This window comes from Leucopleurus acutus (genome assembly GCF_964270905.1).
Source record: "Leucopleurus acutus genome assembly, chromosome: 19".
Lineage (NCBI taxonomy): Eukaryota > Metazoa > Chordata > Mammalia > Artiodactyla > Delphinidae > Leucopleurus > Leucopleurus acutus.
In genome coordinates, this window is record NC_139161.1 from 55342960 (window position 1) to 55359338 (window position 16379).

At 38.3% G+C, this 16379-nt stretch overlaps 1 protein-coding gene across 4 annotated transcripts in view; it reads left to right on the forward strand.

Annotated features, from left to right (window-relative positions):
* Positions 1–16379, forward strand: part of MAP2K4 (mitogen-activated protein kinase kinase 4) — a gene marked incomplete at its 5' end in the record, with an annotated part of 103832 nt that overhangs the window by 16449 nt on the left and 71004 nt on the right. For 3 of the 4 annotated variants that reach the window (XM_082860202.1, XM_082860199.1, XM_082860200.1), the window contains one exon: positions 13288–13390. In XM_082860202.1, the coding sequence (XP_082716328.1) occupies positions 13288–13390 (103 nt within the window). Of the gene's footprint in view, positions 1–11649; positions 13391–16379 lie in introns of those variants that run through there. The other variant, XM_082860201.1, reaches the window with a different exon arrangement.

The following is a 16379-nucleotide window of genomic DNA, read 5'->3' on the forward strand; positions in this document are numbered from 1 at the left end:
GAAATCAGTGAACATTAATCAGAAGTGAAAATCAAGTGTATACATATTTACTCCCCTTCAGAGAACCTCTTAAAAGGTTAAATAAACAGAGGCACAAATATAACATTTAACAAACATATCTGTACCACTAATGGTAAGAGGCACTGGGGTCTTTAAAGATGGATTAAATCTAGAGCCTACTCTGAAGAAGTTTATGTTCATTGAGAAATTGAACATGTAGTGACAGACTATGTGGTAGAAATAATAACAACAGATAACTCTCATTTACCGTGTGCTAAACTCTGTTCTAAGCTTTTTATTTATCTAATCTTATCTATCACTTTATTTAAATTATCTAAGTAAGTTATTAACTCTTTATTTCTTCCAACAATCTTATGAAGTAGGTATAATAGTTATTATAGATGAGGAATGGAAGCACAGAAAGGTTAAGGGAATTTTCTAAAGTCATACAGCTAAGGAGTAGCAGACTGTGTGACCTTGGTTTGGTCACAGGTTACATGCTATAAACCATAGTGTTTTATTGATTCTTGAAAGAAAGCGGTGAGCACTCATAGGAATGATTTTCTAAACCAAATGGCTTTTGAGGAGTCTTCACTTGAAAATTGTCATGAGATCTGGACATACATTTATATATCATTTTTGATTTTCTGGCCCTGGAGAGTTTCAAAATGTTATCTAACAAGCCTGACTGAACATTAAGTGGAAAGATTCCTTCTTGTGGCTCCAAAGCTAGGAATAGAGGGATCTGCCACTAGGGAGAAAGTATTTTCAAAAAATCAGAATTATTCTGGCCTAGACAGATGCAGAGAATGGATTGCTTTGGGATTCTCAAACGACTTGTGTGTCTGGGGAACAGCTGACCAAGATGAGTAGGTCAGGAGACTGGGGAGTCAGTGAACAAGGTGGCCATGTGCTGTGTGAGGACAGATTTGTGTACAGGCTTTTAAAAACGAATTGATGTCTTCAGATTTATGTCCCTCCTACTTTCTTATAGTTAGGGGTGGAAGAAAGCACATTATTTAATTTTTAAAAAAACGTTTAATTATAGAAGTTTTCAAACTTAGAATAATATAGTGAACCCCATGTACCCATTACATGGCTTCAGCAATTGCCAGCATGTGGCCGATTTTATTTCATTTGTTCCTCCTCCCTCCACCTGTCTCTACTAAAAAAATTTAAAGCTGATTCTGATTATCATGATTTCATCCACAAATGTGTGTGTCACACATCTTTTAAGTGATAAGGACTCTTAAATACAGAACTTTAATGCCATTATCACACTGTTAAATAAACAAAACAATATTATCAGATAGCCACTCAGTGTTCAGATTTCCTCAGATGCCCTACAAATGCCTTATTTACAGTTGATTTGCTCCAACTTGAGGTCTCAACAAGGTCCACACACATACTGCATTTGGTTCATATGTCTCAAGTTTCTTTACAGTAGTTCCCTCTTCTCTCCTTTTTCCTTGCCATTTATTCATTGAAAAAAAATGGGTCAATGTTTTTTTGTAGCATTTTGCACATTTTGGATTTGGCTGATTACATCCTTTTAGTAATTAGTATTTCACATTGCCCTGTATTTCCTGTTAATTTGTAGTTAGAAATAAGGGCTTTGATCACATAGATATTCAAATTTTTGGCAAAAACACTTGGTAGGTGGTGCTGTGTATTTTTTGTTGTGTCACATCAGGAGGCATACGATTTCTGGTTGCAGCTCTTGTTAAGATTGATCAGTGGGCTTTGGTGCCTTCAGTGTGTTTCATATGGAATAAAGTTCCCCATCAGCCTTTCACCTGATGGTTCTGGCTACCATCAGTGATTTTTGTCTAGATTAATTCTTTCATTCGGGACTGGTTAACTTGTGTTTCTAAACGTTTGTGGACTCTGCAAATAGTTGCTGTTGTCAACCAAGAAACAAAGTTTGTGTTTGGGGCATACTATCAAATGCAAATTATTGCATTGATCATCTATGACTTAACTGCACCAGTGCTGAAGGATATGAAGTACGTGACTGAACAGGGTTAGTGAAATGCAAGAGTTGCTTAAGAAATTGTCACTACTAAAAGGTGAATAATGACACCTGTTGGACAAGTACGTACCAGTCACTGAGAAGGTAATTGCCAACTGGAACACAAGTAGTTCACGTGTTTTTTATATCTTGGATGAGAACTCCTATTTACTTCTAGTCTCACCAAACTGCCTTTCGATGACTATCTCTGGTTCCCAAGTACTGGCAAGATAATGCTTGAAGGACCTGAGCATTCTAATCACTGAATATAAATTAATGAGCAAAGCTGGAATCTGGTTTGGGACTGATCTTAATTTGGCAGAACTGGTCTCACATACCCACTGGTTCTTCGACTTCACCAGAGATCAAGAGATCTTTAAAAGTCCCAAACCAGATTCCAGCTTTCTTAAGCAACTCTCCCATTTCACTATCCCTGTTCAGTCACCCGTCTTGTAACTACACTATTAAAGTCTCCACGTGGTGATGTTCTAACACTGATTTGACCTTGCACAATTTGTAAATAACAAATCAGAGACATTTCAGTCAGGATACTCTCATGTACTGTATATTTAGAAAGTAGATAGGGTGCAGTATATCCTCTTTGAGTGCCGTTTAACTCTCTTTATTAATCTTATTCTAACCTTTTAAAAACCTTAATTTATAGAATACATTTATGGGCAACAAATAGTACTTAATTGTGTCCACTGAGAAGTGAAAGTGTTAGTCACATCTTAATGGTTTTTTTTGGGGTTTTTTTTGTTTTTTTTTTTGCGGTACGCGGGCCTCTCACTGTTGTGGCCTCTCCCGTTGCGGAGCACAGGCTCCGGACGCGCAGGCTCAGCGGCCATGGCTCACGGGCCCAGCCGCTCCGCGGCATGTGGGATCTTCCGGGACCGGGGCACGAACCCGTGTCCCCTGCATCGGCAGGCGGACTCTCAACCACTGTGCCACCAGGGAAGCCCTTAATGTTTTTTTTTAAATCGGGAAGGATTATTCTGTGGGGTACAAAGAAGCTATTTGGATGTTGGTGAGAGGAGTATAATAGTGCTGTAGCTATTGCTTATACATATACAATATTAGCTTTGTATGGAAGATGCTGATTCGTTTTCCACCTCTGTTATTTGCTTTGGTAGTAACACAGTTGGTTTGAATTTAAATTTGGATTGTGAATTATTACTTAAAATTTCTTTAAAAAGATGTATAGGATAATACAGCACTGAAATGGAAAACATTGGCTGAGTGTATAAAAGATGATCGCAAGCCATGCAACGTGAGGCAGTTAAAAATGCCAGCTATCTTGTTTTAAAGCCAGAGGATGGCCGACTAATCCGTGTGTCATGAAGTTCTATAGTCAGGAGCATCTCTCTCGTTAAAGCTTGCTGGCTAACTTTTTCAGAGAACCTATTTAACTTCTAGTTACGCATCTTTCGATTAATGAGAACAAAAGAAGCAACTAATTAGATCTATTGCGAAGTATGGATAAAACCCCCAGTCAAGATGTCTGAGTGAAACTGTTTGTCCTAAAGGTGTTAAATCAAAACTTGGGCTTGGATTATTCATTTATTCAAGGAATATTTGAGTTCCTGTGACACGCAGGTGCTCTTCTTATGGAAAGTCACCAGAGTGCTAAATCTAATTTCCAGTGGTCAAAAGTCATCCAGATGAATATGAGAATGCTTATGTTCACATGTTGACTGTGTTGCCGAAGAAGCAAGGGGTTGTTATATAACAAATGTGGTACGCTCTTGGTGACTAGTTGAAAATTGTATAGTGTGGGGCTTTCTGCCCCTCTTCTGCAGTTATTAAATTATTGCTGAACTACTCATGGTGTTTTAGAATTGGGGAAGTCATCTTTGAAATAAAGCTTCCCTTCTGCTTTCGGTAGTGCAAGCTGCAGGCTTGCTTATAGGTTTGGATGGCATAAAAAATCAAGTACAGGTATTAATGGAAATAAGGAAAGATTTATTTCTTGAAACTGACTTCTTTTGCCTTTAGGAAATCTTAATAGTCCTCACTTCTCAGTGTTTCACATTTTGCCACTCTGAGGTGTTTTCTGACCGCAAGCAATTTTCCAGTGTCAATTGGGTGCCCAGCAATTCAATTCAATTCTGACACTGTCTACCTGGAGTTAGCATCAGATCTCACAAGTTAAAGGACTCAGCCCCATAAAGCTGCCCTGACTTCAGATCCAGCTGCAAATGGGGTGCCGAGGCTACTCACGCTTCTGCTCGGCGGACTGCAGGTTACAGGGCTCCCTTACCCACCGCCCCCAGGTGCACTTATTTGCTGGAATAGCTCACAGAACTCAGGAAAACACTTTACTTATGTTTACCAATTTATTAGAAACATGTAACTCAGGAACAGCCCAATAGAAGAGATGCATAGGGCAAGGTGTGGAGAGAGAGGAGGTGCAGAGCTTCCACACCTTCTCTGGGCTTGTCATCCTTCTAGCACTTTGATGTGTTTACCAACCAGGAAGCTCCCCTAGCTCATCTTTAGGAGTTTTTATGAAACTTTCATTACATAGGTATGATTGATTAAATCGTTGGCCTTTGGGGATTGAACTCGATCTCCAGACCCTCTGCCTTACATGGAGGTTAGTGGGTGGGGCTGGAAGTTATAACCCTCTGATCACTTGACTGTTTTTTCTGGAGACCAGCCCTCCCATCCTGAAGTTTTGGAGGTTCTCCCCACCTCCACCTAATAAGCAAAAACTCTGATATAGTGGAAAGAGGCTTGTTATGCATAATAAAAGATGCTCATCACTTAGGAAATTCCAAGGGTTGTAGGAGCTCTGTGCCAGGAACCTCCAACAAATACCAAATATATTTTTTATTATATCACAGACAATGTCTGTAGCAAAACTACCTGCATATAATAGACACATAGCTTTGAATCAGTAAGCTTTCTAGACAGACTAATCTGTAGTTACCCAGAAAGAAGAGTGGGTACCCACTATCACTTTGGCCAGTGGATGGTTGATTTTCTGTTGTGAAAAGGATCAAGATGTCCTGTCTGCTAGGACTAAAGTGGTACCTCTAGTATGATGCTAAATTGTCTGTAAAAAATACAGCTTTCTGTATCCTAATCTACTTGCTAACTTACAGGATTTAGCCTAGAAGAGTTAATTATTTATGACTGTGTGGGAATCCTTATTGGTATTTTGGGCAGATGAGGAAAGAAATTAGATAAGGGAAGAAATTAACATTTGACAAAAATCTGGCTTTGTTGTGTGGTTAATAGTATTAGTTTAAGTAAACTCTTTAAGAAGAAGTCAGATCTGGTTGTTTTAGTAGCTCCCCAACTTGGGCACTGCTGTTGGCTGAAATATTCATCTCCTTGCCCCGTGGCCTGGAGCCACTCGCTAGAGCTCTAGGTCAGTGGTGCTTAGCCAAGAACAGCCTTGTTTCTCCTTCATTGTGTTGTGCACCTGTGCTTTTCTTAACACCGTGGTACATATAAAAAAGGTTTGAAGCACTGATTGAAAAAATACTGATGGTATTATTAGAAACTATGGCTAACAAGCTTATTTCATTTCTGGGTGGTGGGGAGTTAAAATGATGATGGCAGGATGCTGCGGGTTTGCTGAGCAGGAAGAGTGTACGTGATATAAGCGCAGTGGGCACTCTGGCTTCTCACTAGAGCTGAAGCAAGCCACCGTGAGAACATCGCGTGTGGCCTGTGCCTCTGCCTCCACAGAGCCGCAGCATGGGCTCGAGGTATGGATGAAAACTGGAACAAGCTCCGCGACTTTTCTTGACACGGTTTTCCTAAGTTTGCATATTATGTGCCTTGTCCCACTAGAAAGAGGGCTATCGACAAGGAAGACTCCTTATGTGGATGGTTTTCCAGAAATCCTAACATCTTGCTTTGGGCGTGTGGTGAGACAGTAACTTAACACTTTGGGGAGCTGATGAGTTTCATGAGAATGAAATTGTCATTTCAGAATGTATTATAGATTACATGAGATTACAATGAGAATGTATTATAGATTATCATATGCACATGTGCTTTACTAAAATGACAGTTTATCAGACACATTATTTATTGCCTGATTAAAAAAGAACTCTCACTGTTAAAGTTAATTCTGATGTCAATAGTCTTTATGGTGTGTTTTCTTGGTAGCAGTGTAGTATTCCAATTATGGGTATGCCATAATTTTTGTAACTAATCTAACACAGATGTCTCTGCTTTGAATAACTTTCTTTGCATTGCCTTTAACTTCCTAAAGGATAAATACTTAGGAATGGGTTGGCTGTAAGGACATTTTGAGATGTTTGCTAGGTATGGCCCTTTTTATGGAGAAAGTGAACCAGTTTATCTCACAGCAGTGCTTTGTTCATTCATTTGTCTGTGTCCTTTTGTTTACTGAAGAACTGTTAAGGATTGATGTGTCTGGTGTAATTCTAGACATTGAGGCACATGAGAAATGGTTTCTGCACCCCTGAAACTTAGGGTGTAGTGGGCAAGGTGGGCATGACCTAACCACAGATAGGTGTAAAAGTACAGCTCTGACAAGTTCTGAAGGGACTGCTGCTTCTCATACCCTTTGTTAACATTGATATTAGGACTCTTTATTTATGTGTGGGATTAAAGGCAAAAAATGAATTTTAATTTTTTGGAGAGCTAGAAGAATTTGATAATTTTTTCATGTTAATGGTTTATTTCTGTTCTGTTCGTATTGCTTCTTTTGTTAATTACCTGTTCATGCTCTTTGTGTATTTTCTAATTGGGATATTTGCTGTCATATTGATCAGTAAGGCCCTTATATTCTCTCCCAGCTTGTCATTTCAGAAGGTAATCATTTCAGCTGGGGCTTTGTAGTTCAGACAGAAGGATTTCCTTTTTGCCCCTCGGTGAACCTGGGGACCTCACAGGAGAGCTTGGGACCATGGCGATCCAAAGCCAAGATCCTGCTCAACAGAATGTTTGATTCTGTCTGCGTGACTGTGTGGACAGGCATCTCAAGCCCTGTTTATCTCAGTAAAGCCTTGACATCTGTGCTGTCTTGGTAATCCCAGGAGGGTCTTCCTGAATTAGATTGCTCCCTGGGTGTTTTTGAAGAGTTTGGACTAATCAGGAATTGGCTAGTTTAGTCTGAGGAATTATATTTGTTTGCTGGTAATAGACATCTGGCTCATATTAGTCCTTCCCACAGTAGTTCCGCCAAGTAAGGGGTGGTTTTTATCTTGGTTTTACAGATGTGTGAATTACTAGACCACAGAAATATCCCTCTTTTTATCTTTATCAGTATTTCATTGGTGGTCATTTAGCATCTAGCAAAAGTACTTTTCCCCCCCCATTCCTACCCTTTAACTTCCTCCCACCATGGTCCTTTTTAATTTTGGCAGGATGCCAAAGAAAATAGTCTTTGTAATTATGTCACTACCTTGTCTATCCTTTTGTCCCCACTGCCTGGCAAACCACCTTGTGTATAAGTGTGATATTTCTGCACCTATGGCTATGTAACTTATTACACTGGACTTCCCCCAAATCTGTCTTACACACAAAAGTGTCAAAATGTGCTAAAGGGGCTGTTGGTTTCTTAAACAAACTCAGCACTGTCCAGTTTCCAAAATGCTTAGCTGCATGGATGAATGACAGTGTTCTATTTTACTGATGAGAGTTCAGTGTTCTAAGTGAGATTTTGTGAATTTTTGGAAATTGCTCACCCTGATGTACCAAAGGCTGGCAGAGGAGGAGTAATATAATATTAGCTGGTAGTAGCTCATTTACTACTTGGAAGGCCTGAGATTGCAAGTCTAAAATGTACAGAGTTGCCCATTTCTTCTAACTGCAAGTCAACATCCTTCCTCTCTTATTCTCTCGAGCTTATGAAATAAGTTAGGGCACTTGTCACGGTAGTAATTCAGGCAGAAAAGGGAATGAAAGTAAGTTCTTGTCTACCACTTTATTTCCTCATTTCTGAAATTGTTTGAGGTTGCATAGTTGGAATTGGCTTCCTCTTTTCCGGTGATTACAGATAATTTAAAAAATTATTCTGGATACTCTTTCTGTTTTGAAAATTAGGTACTCGGAGTTAGAGCCAAGGGAGAAAGGAGAATTTAAGGCAATTCTTTTTCCCCCACCCCTGGTGGGATGCTTGGAATACTTGGTATCATATGAGTGATTTGTCCATTGTAGTTCAAGTTCCCACTTTCTCCTGTGCTTGGGTCTGGGGAGTCCCCTGTGGTGGTGATAGGAGTTCCTTCAGAGGGACTGATTCTGATCACTTTTTCATTGTTTCTCCCCAGCTCCTTCAGCTTGTGAGTAGTGGCTTAAAAGAGCAGCTGTTTAATTTTTCATGATTCTGTTTGTTACTCACATGTCTGCATTCAGCTATTCGGTCTGTTGGGGCGGTCTCAGCTCAGCTGGGGTGGCTGGGACTTCTGGGCCTCTCCATGTGCTCTTTCATCATCAAGGAAGCCTGACTGAACTGCTTTCCATTTCGACTCAGTAGCTTTCCAAGAGGGTGAGAGTGCAAACTGCAGGGGCTCATAAGGCTTAGCTTTGGACATCATATAGCATCCCTTCTGCTCTATTATTCTGGTCAAAGCAAGTCCCAAGGCCTGCCCAGATTCAAGAGGGAGGGAAATGGATGCCACCTGTTGATGGGAAGAGCAGCAAAGTCACATTGCAAAGAAACGTGGACACAGGGAGCTGTGATTCATTGGTGGCTTTTTTTTTTTTTTGCGGTACGCGGACCTCTCACTGTCGCGGCCTCTCCCGTTGCGGAGCACAGGCTCCAGATGCGCAGGCTCAGCGGCCATGGCTCATGGGCCCAGCCGCTCTGCGGCATGTGGGATCTTCCGGACCGGGGCACGAACCCATGTCCCCTGCATCGGCAGGCGGACTCTCAACCACTGCGCCACCAGGGAAGCCCCATTGGTGGCTATTTTTGTAACAATCTACCGCATAACCCACAGTGATCTGAAAGCTGAAAGGTGTCTTACTTTCGGCTTCAGTATTCTGTGAGTCTGAGTTGTTCTGTGGTCAGAATTAGAGCAAAAGATATTCCTAGGCTGTAGTGAGTATGGATATACTTGGACAAATCCTTCTTCAGAATCATAGTTCTGAATATTCTTGAAGATCCCATGCTTAGGAACGTTCCTCTCATGAGAACTGTGAGGAAGAAATTGCATATGCATGATATGGAAAAGTCTGTGTAAGTATTACTGGTGTTCCGTTAAGGCGGAGCTCTGAAACCAGAATTTCAAGGGTGATGCAGAAAGACTGGCCCTTCAGTCCTCGGAGTGGCTGAGTGGGGCCTGAGGCTGCTGAAACACCTCGGCCAGCTATCGGGCCAGCTATGATTTTGATTTTCTTGCTGTGTTGAACAAATGTCCTCATTTTCTGTGTAAGCTATGGCATGAAAAAAGTTAGGCAGCATTGCCCTAAAGGATACAGCAGCGCTTTGGAAATGTGGTGGGATGAGGACAAATACTGTTTTCCTTATCAGTCAGTGTTCTTGGGTGCAAACAACAGAAACTTATTCTAGCTAATTTAACCCACACTTTAGTTGTCTGGGTCTGTCCATGTCAAATTTATTCCCAGATCAATGAACATTTGAAAGTATTTTCTATATCAGGCACTTGGATTTTAAGTATACAAAGACAGTCTTCTGGATGGGAAACTTCTTCCATATGAATAATTTAAGATATTTGACATATTTTGTTTCTATCCTACTGTAGTTAAAGGGGAGGATCTGTTTATCTCTGTTGACTGGTTAGGAATTGATTATTTGGTGACAGTCTTACCGAAGGGGTAATTATAATCACAAATTTATAGTCTTTCTTGATAATTACTTTAAATTACTTGTACAAATATTTTAATCCCTATTAGCTTAGAAAAATCTCCACTGGCCATTTATAGTACCACTTATTTCCTTGTACCCTTTTCTCCCTGTGAAAGTTGTTGCAGGCTTTTGAAAAAAATCCACATTGATCTAATATCCTATTTGTTTGTAGTTTTGTTATTAAAAATATCTGAATACAGGGTGACAGGTTGCCTTTAGGGTTTAGTTTTTTGGGCCTCTTGAGAAAGAGAAGTAAAGATGAGAAAGACCAGACCTAATAGAGGTTCTTACTTAGAGAAAGTGAATGGGAGAGGAAGAGATGCTTAAACAAACAAAAAGGCTCATGCCTACAGAGATTCAGAAATAGCCTTTAAGGTATTGTAAAAGCTGCCTCTTTCTGCCTTTCCCAGAATCTCACCTTTGATGGACTTTCTGGAGCGTTCCTTCTCCTCCTCTAGGCTGACCACTCATGAGTTCCTCTTAAACTGATCATCATTTGGGCAGTTGGGGTGCGCTGCTGAGAACAGGCCGTGTAACTCGACCTCAGGCTCTGAGTCATCGCCGCTTACAGAGGCTTTGAACTTTTATAGAATTCTTTGTCATATTTTGTTGGTGAGAGATCAGAATACATACTTGGACTGTTTTCAAGATAGCTGCAGATGTTTCTGAAGTATAGAGTGTGTTTAAATCTAATTTATGTAGGTTAGATTAGTTAGATGTCACATTCTGTTACTTGTGTGCTTGTTCATTTATGCAGTAAATGTCATTTAAAGACCTCAATTTATTTTTGTTTAAATGTGAATGCAGTGTGAAAAGGAATCTCTGTGTGTGTGTGTATTAGGTAGAAATATTTATTTTCAAAAGAACAGTTTGAGTACGTTTTAACTGTAGTAACATACCTTATTTGCCTGGGAAGGTTAGCTACTGTCCTGTCAAATTGGGCTTTTGAAGAGAGGGCCAGTTTTGGTGTTTTTCTTCGGATAGTTTTCACAGTGATTCTATATTCTGTTATTATCCTTAGTATTTGATCTTAGTCTTCTATCACTTTTCATCATATAGAGAACATGGGTGATGTACCAGGTAGTTTCAGACACACACACACGTGGCAAGTGGTGTTCATAAGCATTGAGCTCATTCAGATTTATGATTGCAAAGGTCCTTCACTCAATTGTATCTCCAGACACTTTGCTGTATAAAGTAACATTCATAGCTTCTGGTACTTTGGAGGCCACCTTTTCAGTCCACTACAGTCTGCCTTCTGGCCCCCATGTAGTCACATCTGCCCCACATGCAAAGTACATTCACTCTCCTCCATCATCCCCAGAAGTCTTAACTCATTACATCGTCAGCTCAAATCCAGACCTCATCTAGACATCATCAGTTCACCAGTCCTAAATCTCATCATCAAAAGCATCTAAATCAGGTATGGGGTGAGACTCTTGAGTATGATCCACTGTGACACAAAATTCTTCTCCATCTATGAACCTAGTAACTAGAAGATGAGTTATCTGCTTCCAAAATACAGTGGTGGGTCAGGCATTGGGTAACAGTGATGGAGATTCCCATTCAAAAAGGGAGAAAACTGAAGGTTCAGAGGAGTGAGCAAGCAGTCCCAAGCAATTTCAGAATCTAGCAGGGCCTGCGAATAGTCCTCTGCCTTTAAGTATTTCTTAAAGGCAGATTTCCAAGAAGTGAAAGGACATATTCATTTGAAGCTTCTTGTATATTGCTGAACCTCTCACCAGAGGTTACTTTTCTACCAGCAGTGTATTTTGCTAGTGATTCTTTTACCTGGTCACTCTGATCACCATGTTATCATTTAAAAAAAAAATAAATGTATGTGTACAAAATAAAACCTCTAAACTTTCCCAATTTCACATGAACCAAAATTTTAACAGTTTCTGGTGTTACGAGTACCTTTCATAATTTTTTCTCAATTTTGCTTAATTTTTCATACCCTTGCCAATTTTTCTATTTTTTTCTTCATTTGTGTGATGTTTTTATATACTTAGAATTTCTGATTTTGTATTACAAGGATTTTCCCAAGTTTTTGTTTAATTTTTTAAAGGTTTTTTGGTAAATACAGAGTTTGCTTTTTTAATACAGTCAAATCTCCCATTTTTTGTGGAGTACCTTTTGCATGTATAGTTTGAATGTCCTTTCTCTACTTGCAGTCAAATAAAAATTATTAAAAAAAATTTGGAACCCAAAAGGGCAACTTATGAGGAAAATTCATGTTGTACTATAGTTATGTCTGACAGTGAGCTTCTTAGGAACTGCCGTTATCCTGTAGAAAGGCCCATCCCTGAGAGCTGATCCAGCTCTTGTCCTGCAGTCCTGTCTGACTAGCATGGCACGCTCAGCCTTCACGTCTCGTGAAAGCACCGGGCTGAACAGGTTGAGCCCTCTAATCCATTTTCTGAATCCACTGAGGTGGGAAGGTGCTTGGATGGCAGAGATGATGTTGGAATAGGTATTGATTGATATATGTATAATGAAGTACGAAGAGTGAGTGCTAGGAAAAGTATCCTTAATATGTACATGAAACCAAGGTGTACTAAAAATGTGGGAAAACCCAACTCTGTTACAAAATTTCCATATAGTAGGCCCCTGCATTAATGATTTTGTAAGATTTATTGACATAGAAAAAAATGTGGTCAGTGACTAGAGCATATTACAAAACAGTATTGTGGTCCAATTTTAATTGTAGAGGAAAAGATAATGTCTCTATGTATAGAAAATAGTGTGCATTAGATAATGATTATTTTGGGGTAACTGGACTTTTAAGTGTATATACAAGTTTTTAAAACCCTATATATTTATAGGTGTATATATAATATTTTATACATTTTTGTTTCTTTATCTTTTCTGAATTTTCTGGCTTTTCTGTAGAGGACTTTTTTTTTTGGTATAATATAAGGTATTGATACTTTCTCCCTTCCCGTACCAAAGAAATTGCCTCCCCAAAAATGATTATTTGGTATACCTGTGTTATTAACTTGAAGTTGACTGGACCATAATGCTTTTAGGCCATTATGATTGCAGAATACTTCATATTCTTCACTCAGTTGTTTATATTACATTCGAGGGAAAATGATTTTTATTAAACTAAGGAAGTAAAATGTAACACTGGAAAGATGCTAATATTTTAGTATTTTTCAATATATCTGCTGAGGGGAATGATTTTTATTGTGGTGTTTTTGCTTACAAAAGCCTTAGCATCTCTGAACGATATAAACTGGAAGCACTGAGCATTGTTTTCTGTTGTTTTGGAGATAATGAGTGATTTGTGGTTAGTAACAACTTTAGATCATTTTTATTTACTTTTTCTTAATTCTGAGCAATTCTTTGCCACCTTTCAAAATATTAATTATATGTTAAAGCAAAATTTTCTGCCTTTTGGAGTGAATTTCTTTTGCCCTCAGAATCCTACCTGTTTTATAGTACTTGAAACTTTTACTTTTTATTTGTTATTTCTTAGGTAAACGCAAAGCACTGAAGTTGAATTTTGCAAATCCACCTTTCAAATCTACAGCAAGGTTTACTCTGAATCCCAATCCTGCAGGAGTTCAAAACCCACACATGTGAGTATTCCTGGTAATCAAATAAAAGGCTCAACTCAAGCAAGGGTTTTAAAGTTATTGTGTTTTATGAATTTTTTCAAGTCGAGGGGTTGGTATTTCTGTTATCCTCTGGGCCATTTGAAATATTACTGTTTGAACTCAAATAGAAAGCTGTTGATTCTGTAGTCTGAAGTAGGCAAACACAATTTTCCTTTTTAAAGTTGACTTGAAGGGAAAGGAAGAGCTGAAGATCCAGTTACGTTTATATAGTTTTAGTTTCTCTCTTATTGAACTCTGAGAATATTATTTTTACCTCTTCTTCTGAATTTCCAGTTAAGTTGTAAGTAGTATTTAAGAAAACTTAACTCTCTCCTGTAGGTCTGCACAAATCATCCCCACTTACTAGTTGACAAAATAGATTTCCATTCTTAATATACTGAGTGTCTATAAGATTTCCATGTCATAGTAGATTGAAAGAATATGTATGTGTCAGTGATTTTTTAAAAATTGACTCCCTTAATATTTTTAAATTAAAAAATAGAAATGATATTGTAGCATTTTACTGAAGAGTATTAGAAATATATTAGTTAATTTAAAACAATCTCGCCATAATAATATTTTACAGAAGCCTTTGAATCAAAGTGAAGTGAAGTATTAAATAATAATGTTTTCTTCTTCTCAAACCTGGCAAGAACATGAAGGGTCAAAGCCAGTGGATTTACATTTCTGCTAATGTCCAGAAAAATAATTTTCACCTAGTTCTAATATTGAGAACTATAAAGCCAAGTGGTGGAAGGTATGGTTTAAAAAGCTGTCAGAATCCATTATTTTATAGTTTTATAATAATTCCTCAACAATCTGTATTCAAACTTTATTAGACTACAGATACATTTATTCTTCCCAAAGAGGCACATTTATTGCTGTTTGACATTTAGTATACATTGTATTTGCAAACAGTAACACATTGGTAGAAGGTAGACTGTCTTGCAGTAGGAATGTTGAAAATATTTTATTTTTAAAACATCAGTGTCTAGAAGGAAGCAGCAGATACGTGTGTCTGTACGCTCTTATGCTTACACCTATCACCTAAAGGGGAATGAAAGAGATTTTCAATGAAAACTGAGTGGCAGTTTATTTGCCTGGGAGTGGTGTCTGTCAGCTTTATTAGACTGCTGTCCACAATGAGACTTCTTGTCAGAGCTCAACCTTGTTACCTTCTCTGAATCATATTGAGGAAGGAAACTCTTAGTACTGCTTAATTAGTCAGAGCTCCAGCAGCAAGGAAACACTGTTAAAAGAACCTCCTTCCTCATTTCCTAGAATTTCTAGTGAAAGCTAGTACAAAAGAACTTAAAAGAACCTTAAAAGAACCTCCTTCCTCATTTCCTAGAATTTCTAGTGAAAGCTAGTACAAAACTAATTCTTGAACATACTCCATTTCTGTTGCCTTGGTTGCCAGCTGAACCACAAATTTGAAGTCTAAAAAAGAAGGATATGTAGTAATCGCCAAACTTAACAAATCTTTCTTTCTTTCTTTTTTTAAAAGCCCCCTTGGACAAAGAGAAAGACAACCTGATTTGCATTTAGAACTAGAAAAACATTTACATATTTGTACTCTCTCCCCATTAGACTTTCTTCATGTCTAGGGGAATTCATGGACAGAATCTTTTTTTTTTAAACAGTAAACAGGGTGGTGAAGAAAAAGCTTTCTTCCAAAATTTGAGTCTATCAGGCTTTTTTTGGTTTTTCTTTCTTTCTTTTTTTAAACTACTTCATAATAATCCTGTAACCAGCTAGGTTTCTTATTTATCTCTTCCCAGAAGGTGTTAAAAATTTGAGAGGACACAGTAATAGGCATCTTTGTGATAGAATCTTTGGAATTTGATTCTAGTATGTAAAAGTTTTAGACCCTGCCTTTGAGTTTTATTATTGCACTCGTCTGTTATCTGGATCAGGAACAGGCAACTACTAGTATTGATACTCATCAGAGACAGTTGTTTCCCTGCTTTGGGCAGCATATCTTCTCTACCTTCCCACTGCCTTCCACAGGGATCCTCTGTATTCTTCCTGTGTATTGAATACTATCAGGCACTAAAAACCACTGTTGATCCCTGCTTAGGATAAGTTTGCAATTAGAAGATATAACTTGCAGTAGGTGGAGGCTTTGAAAAAGATACCTCTATGCCATTTATATGTGTTTCCTTCTTTTAAAATTTCCTTGCATTCAGTTCTTCTTGAACTTTAGTTATAGATATAAATATAAAACTTTTTAAATGAGTTTAGGAAAAGATAAGATGAAATATAAGTAACTAATGAAGTTATGTCCCAGGGACTAGTTTCAGATCCATCTGACATTTGATGTCTACTGGGTGCAGGATTCTGTGGACGATTAAAAAAAAAAAGATTAAGACAGTGTCCTTATTTTCTGAGAAATAGCAGTTTAAATAAACTTTCAAGAAGACAGAAATTCAAGAAGTAAGGCATAAGGTAATACAGATCAAAAGTCAAATGAATGGTGCAGGAGGGGTAAGAGCACTTCAGATAAACAACTTGGTGAAAAGTTTCACAAAGGAACAAGGTTTGAACTGGATTTTGAAAGCCCCCTAGAGGAGGTTGGTTAGGTGGAGAGAGGGGAGAATGGCATTCTGGTGAGTGTCAGCGCACGCTAAATTTGGGGACCATGTGTAGATCTGTTTCACTGTAGTGGAGATGTTAGTTATAGATTACCTATTTCTCTCTCACTTTTAGCATTTTGCCTTTATTCTTGGTGTTCTATAATTATATGAGAATATGCTTAGGTTTGGATCATCTTTCTGTGTACTGGATGAATTGTTTTAGTTTGAAGAGTCACAAATCTTTTTCTGAGAGTTTCTGCTGCTTTTCTTTTGATAGAGTCCTTCATGTTTTTCCTGTTCTCTCTTCCGGAAATGTGTGTTATTTGGTTTTTGTATCTCTGAATTCTCTCAGTCTTTGACTTTTATATTTTCTATCTCTTTGTTTTCTTGCTTTA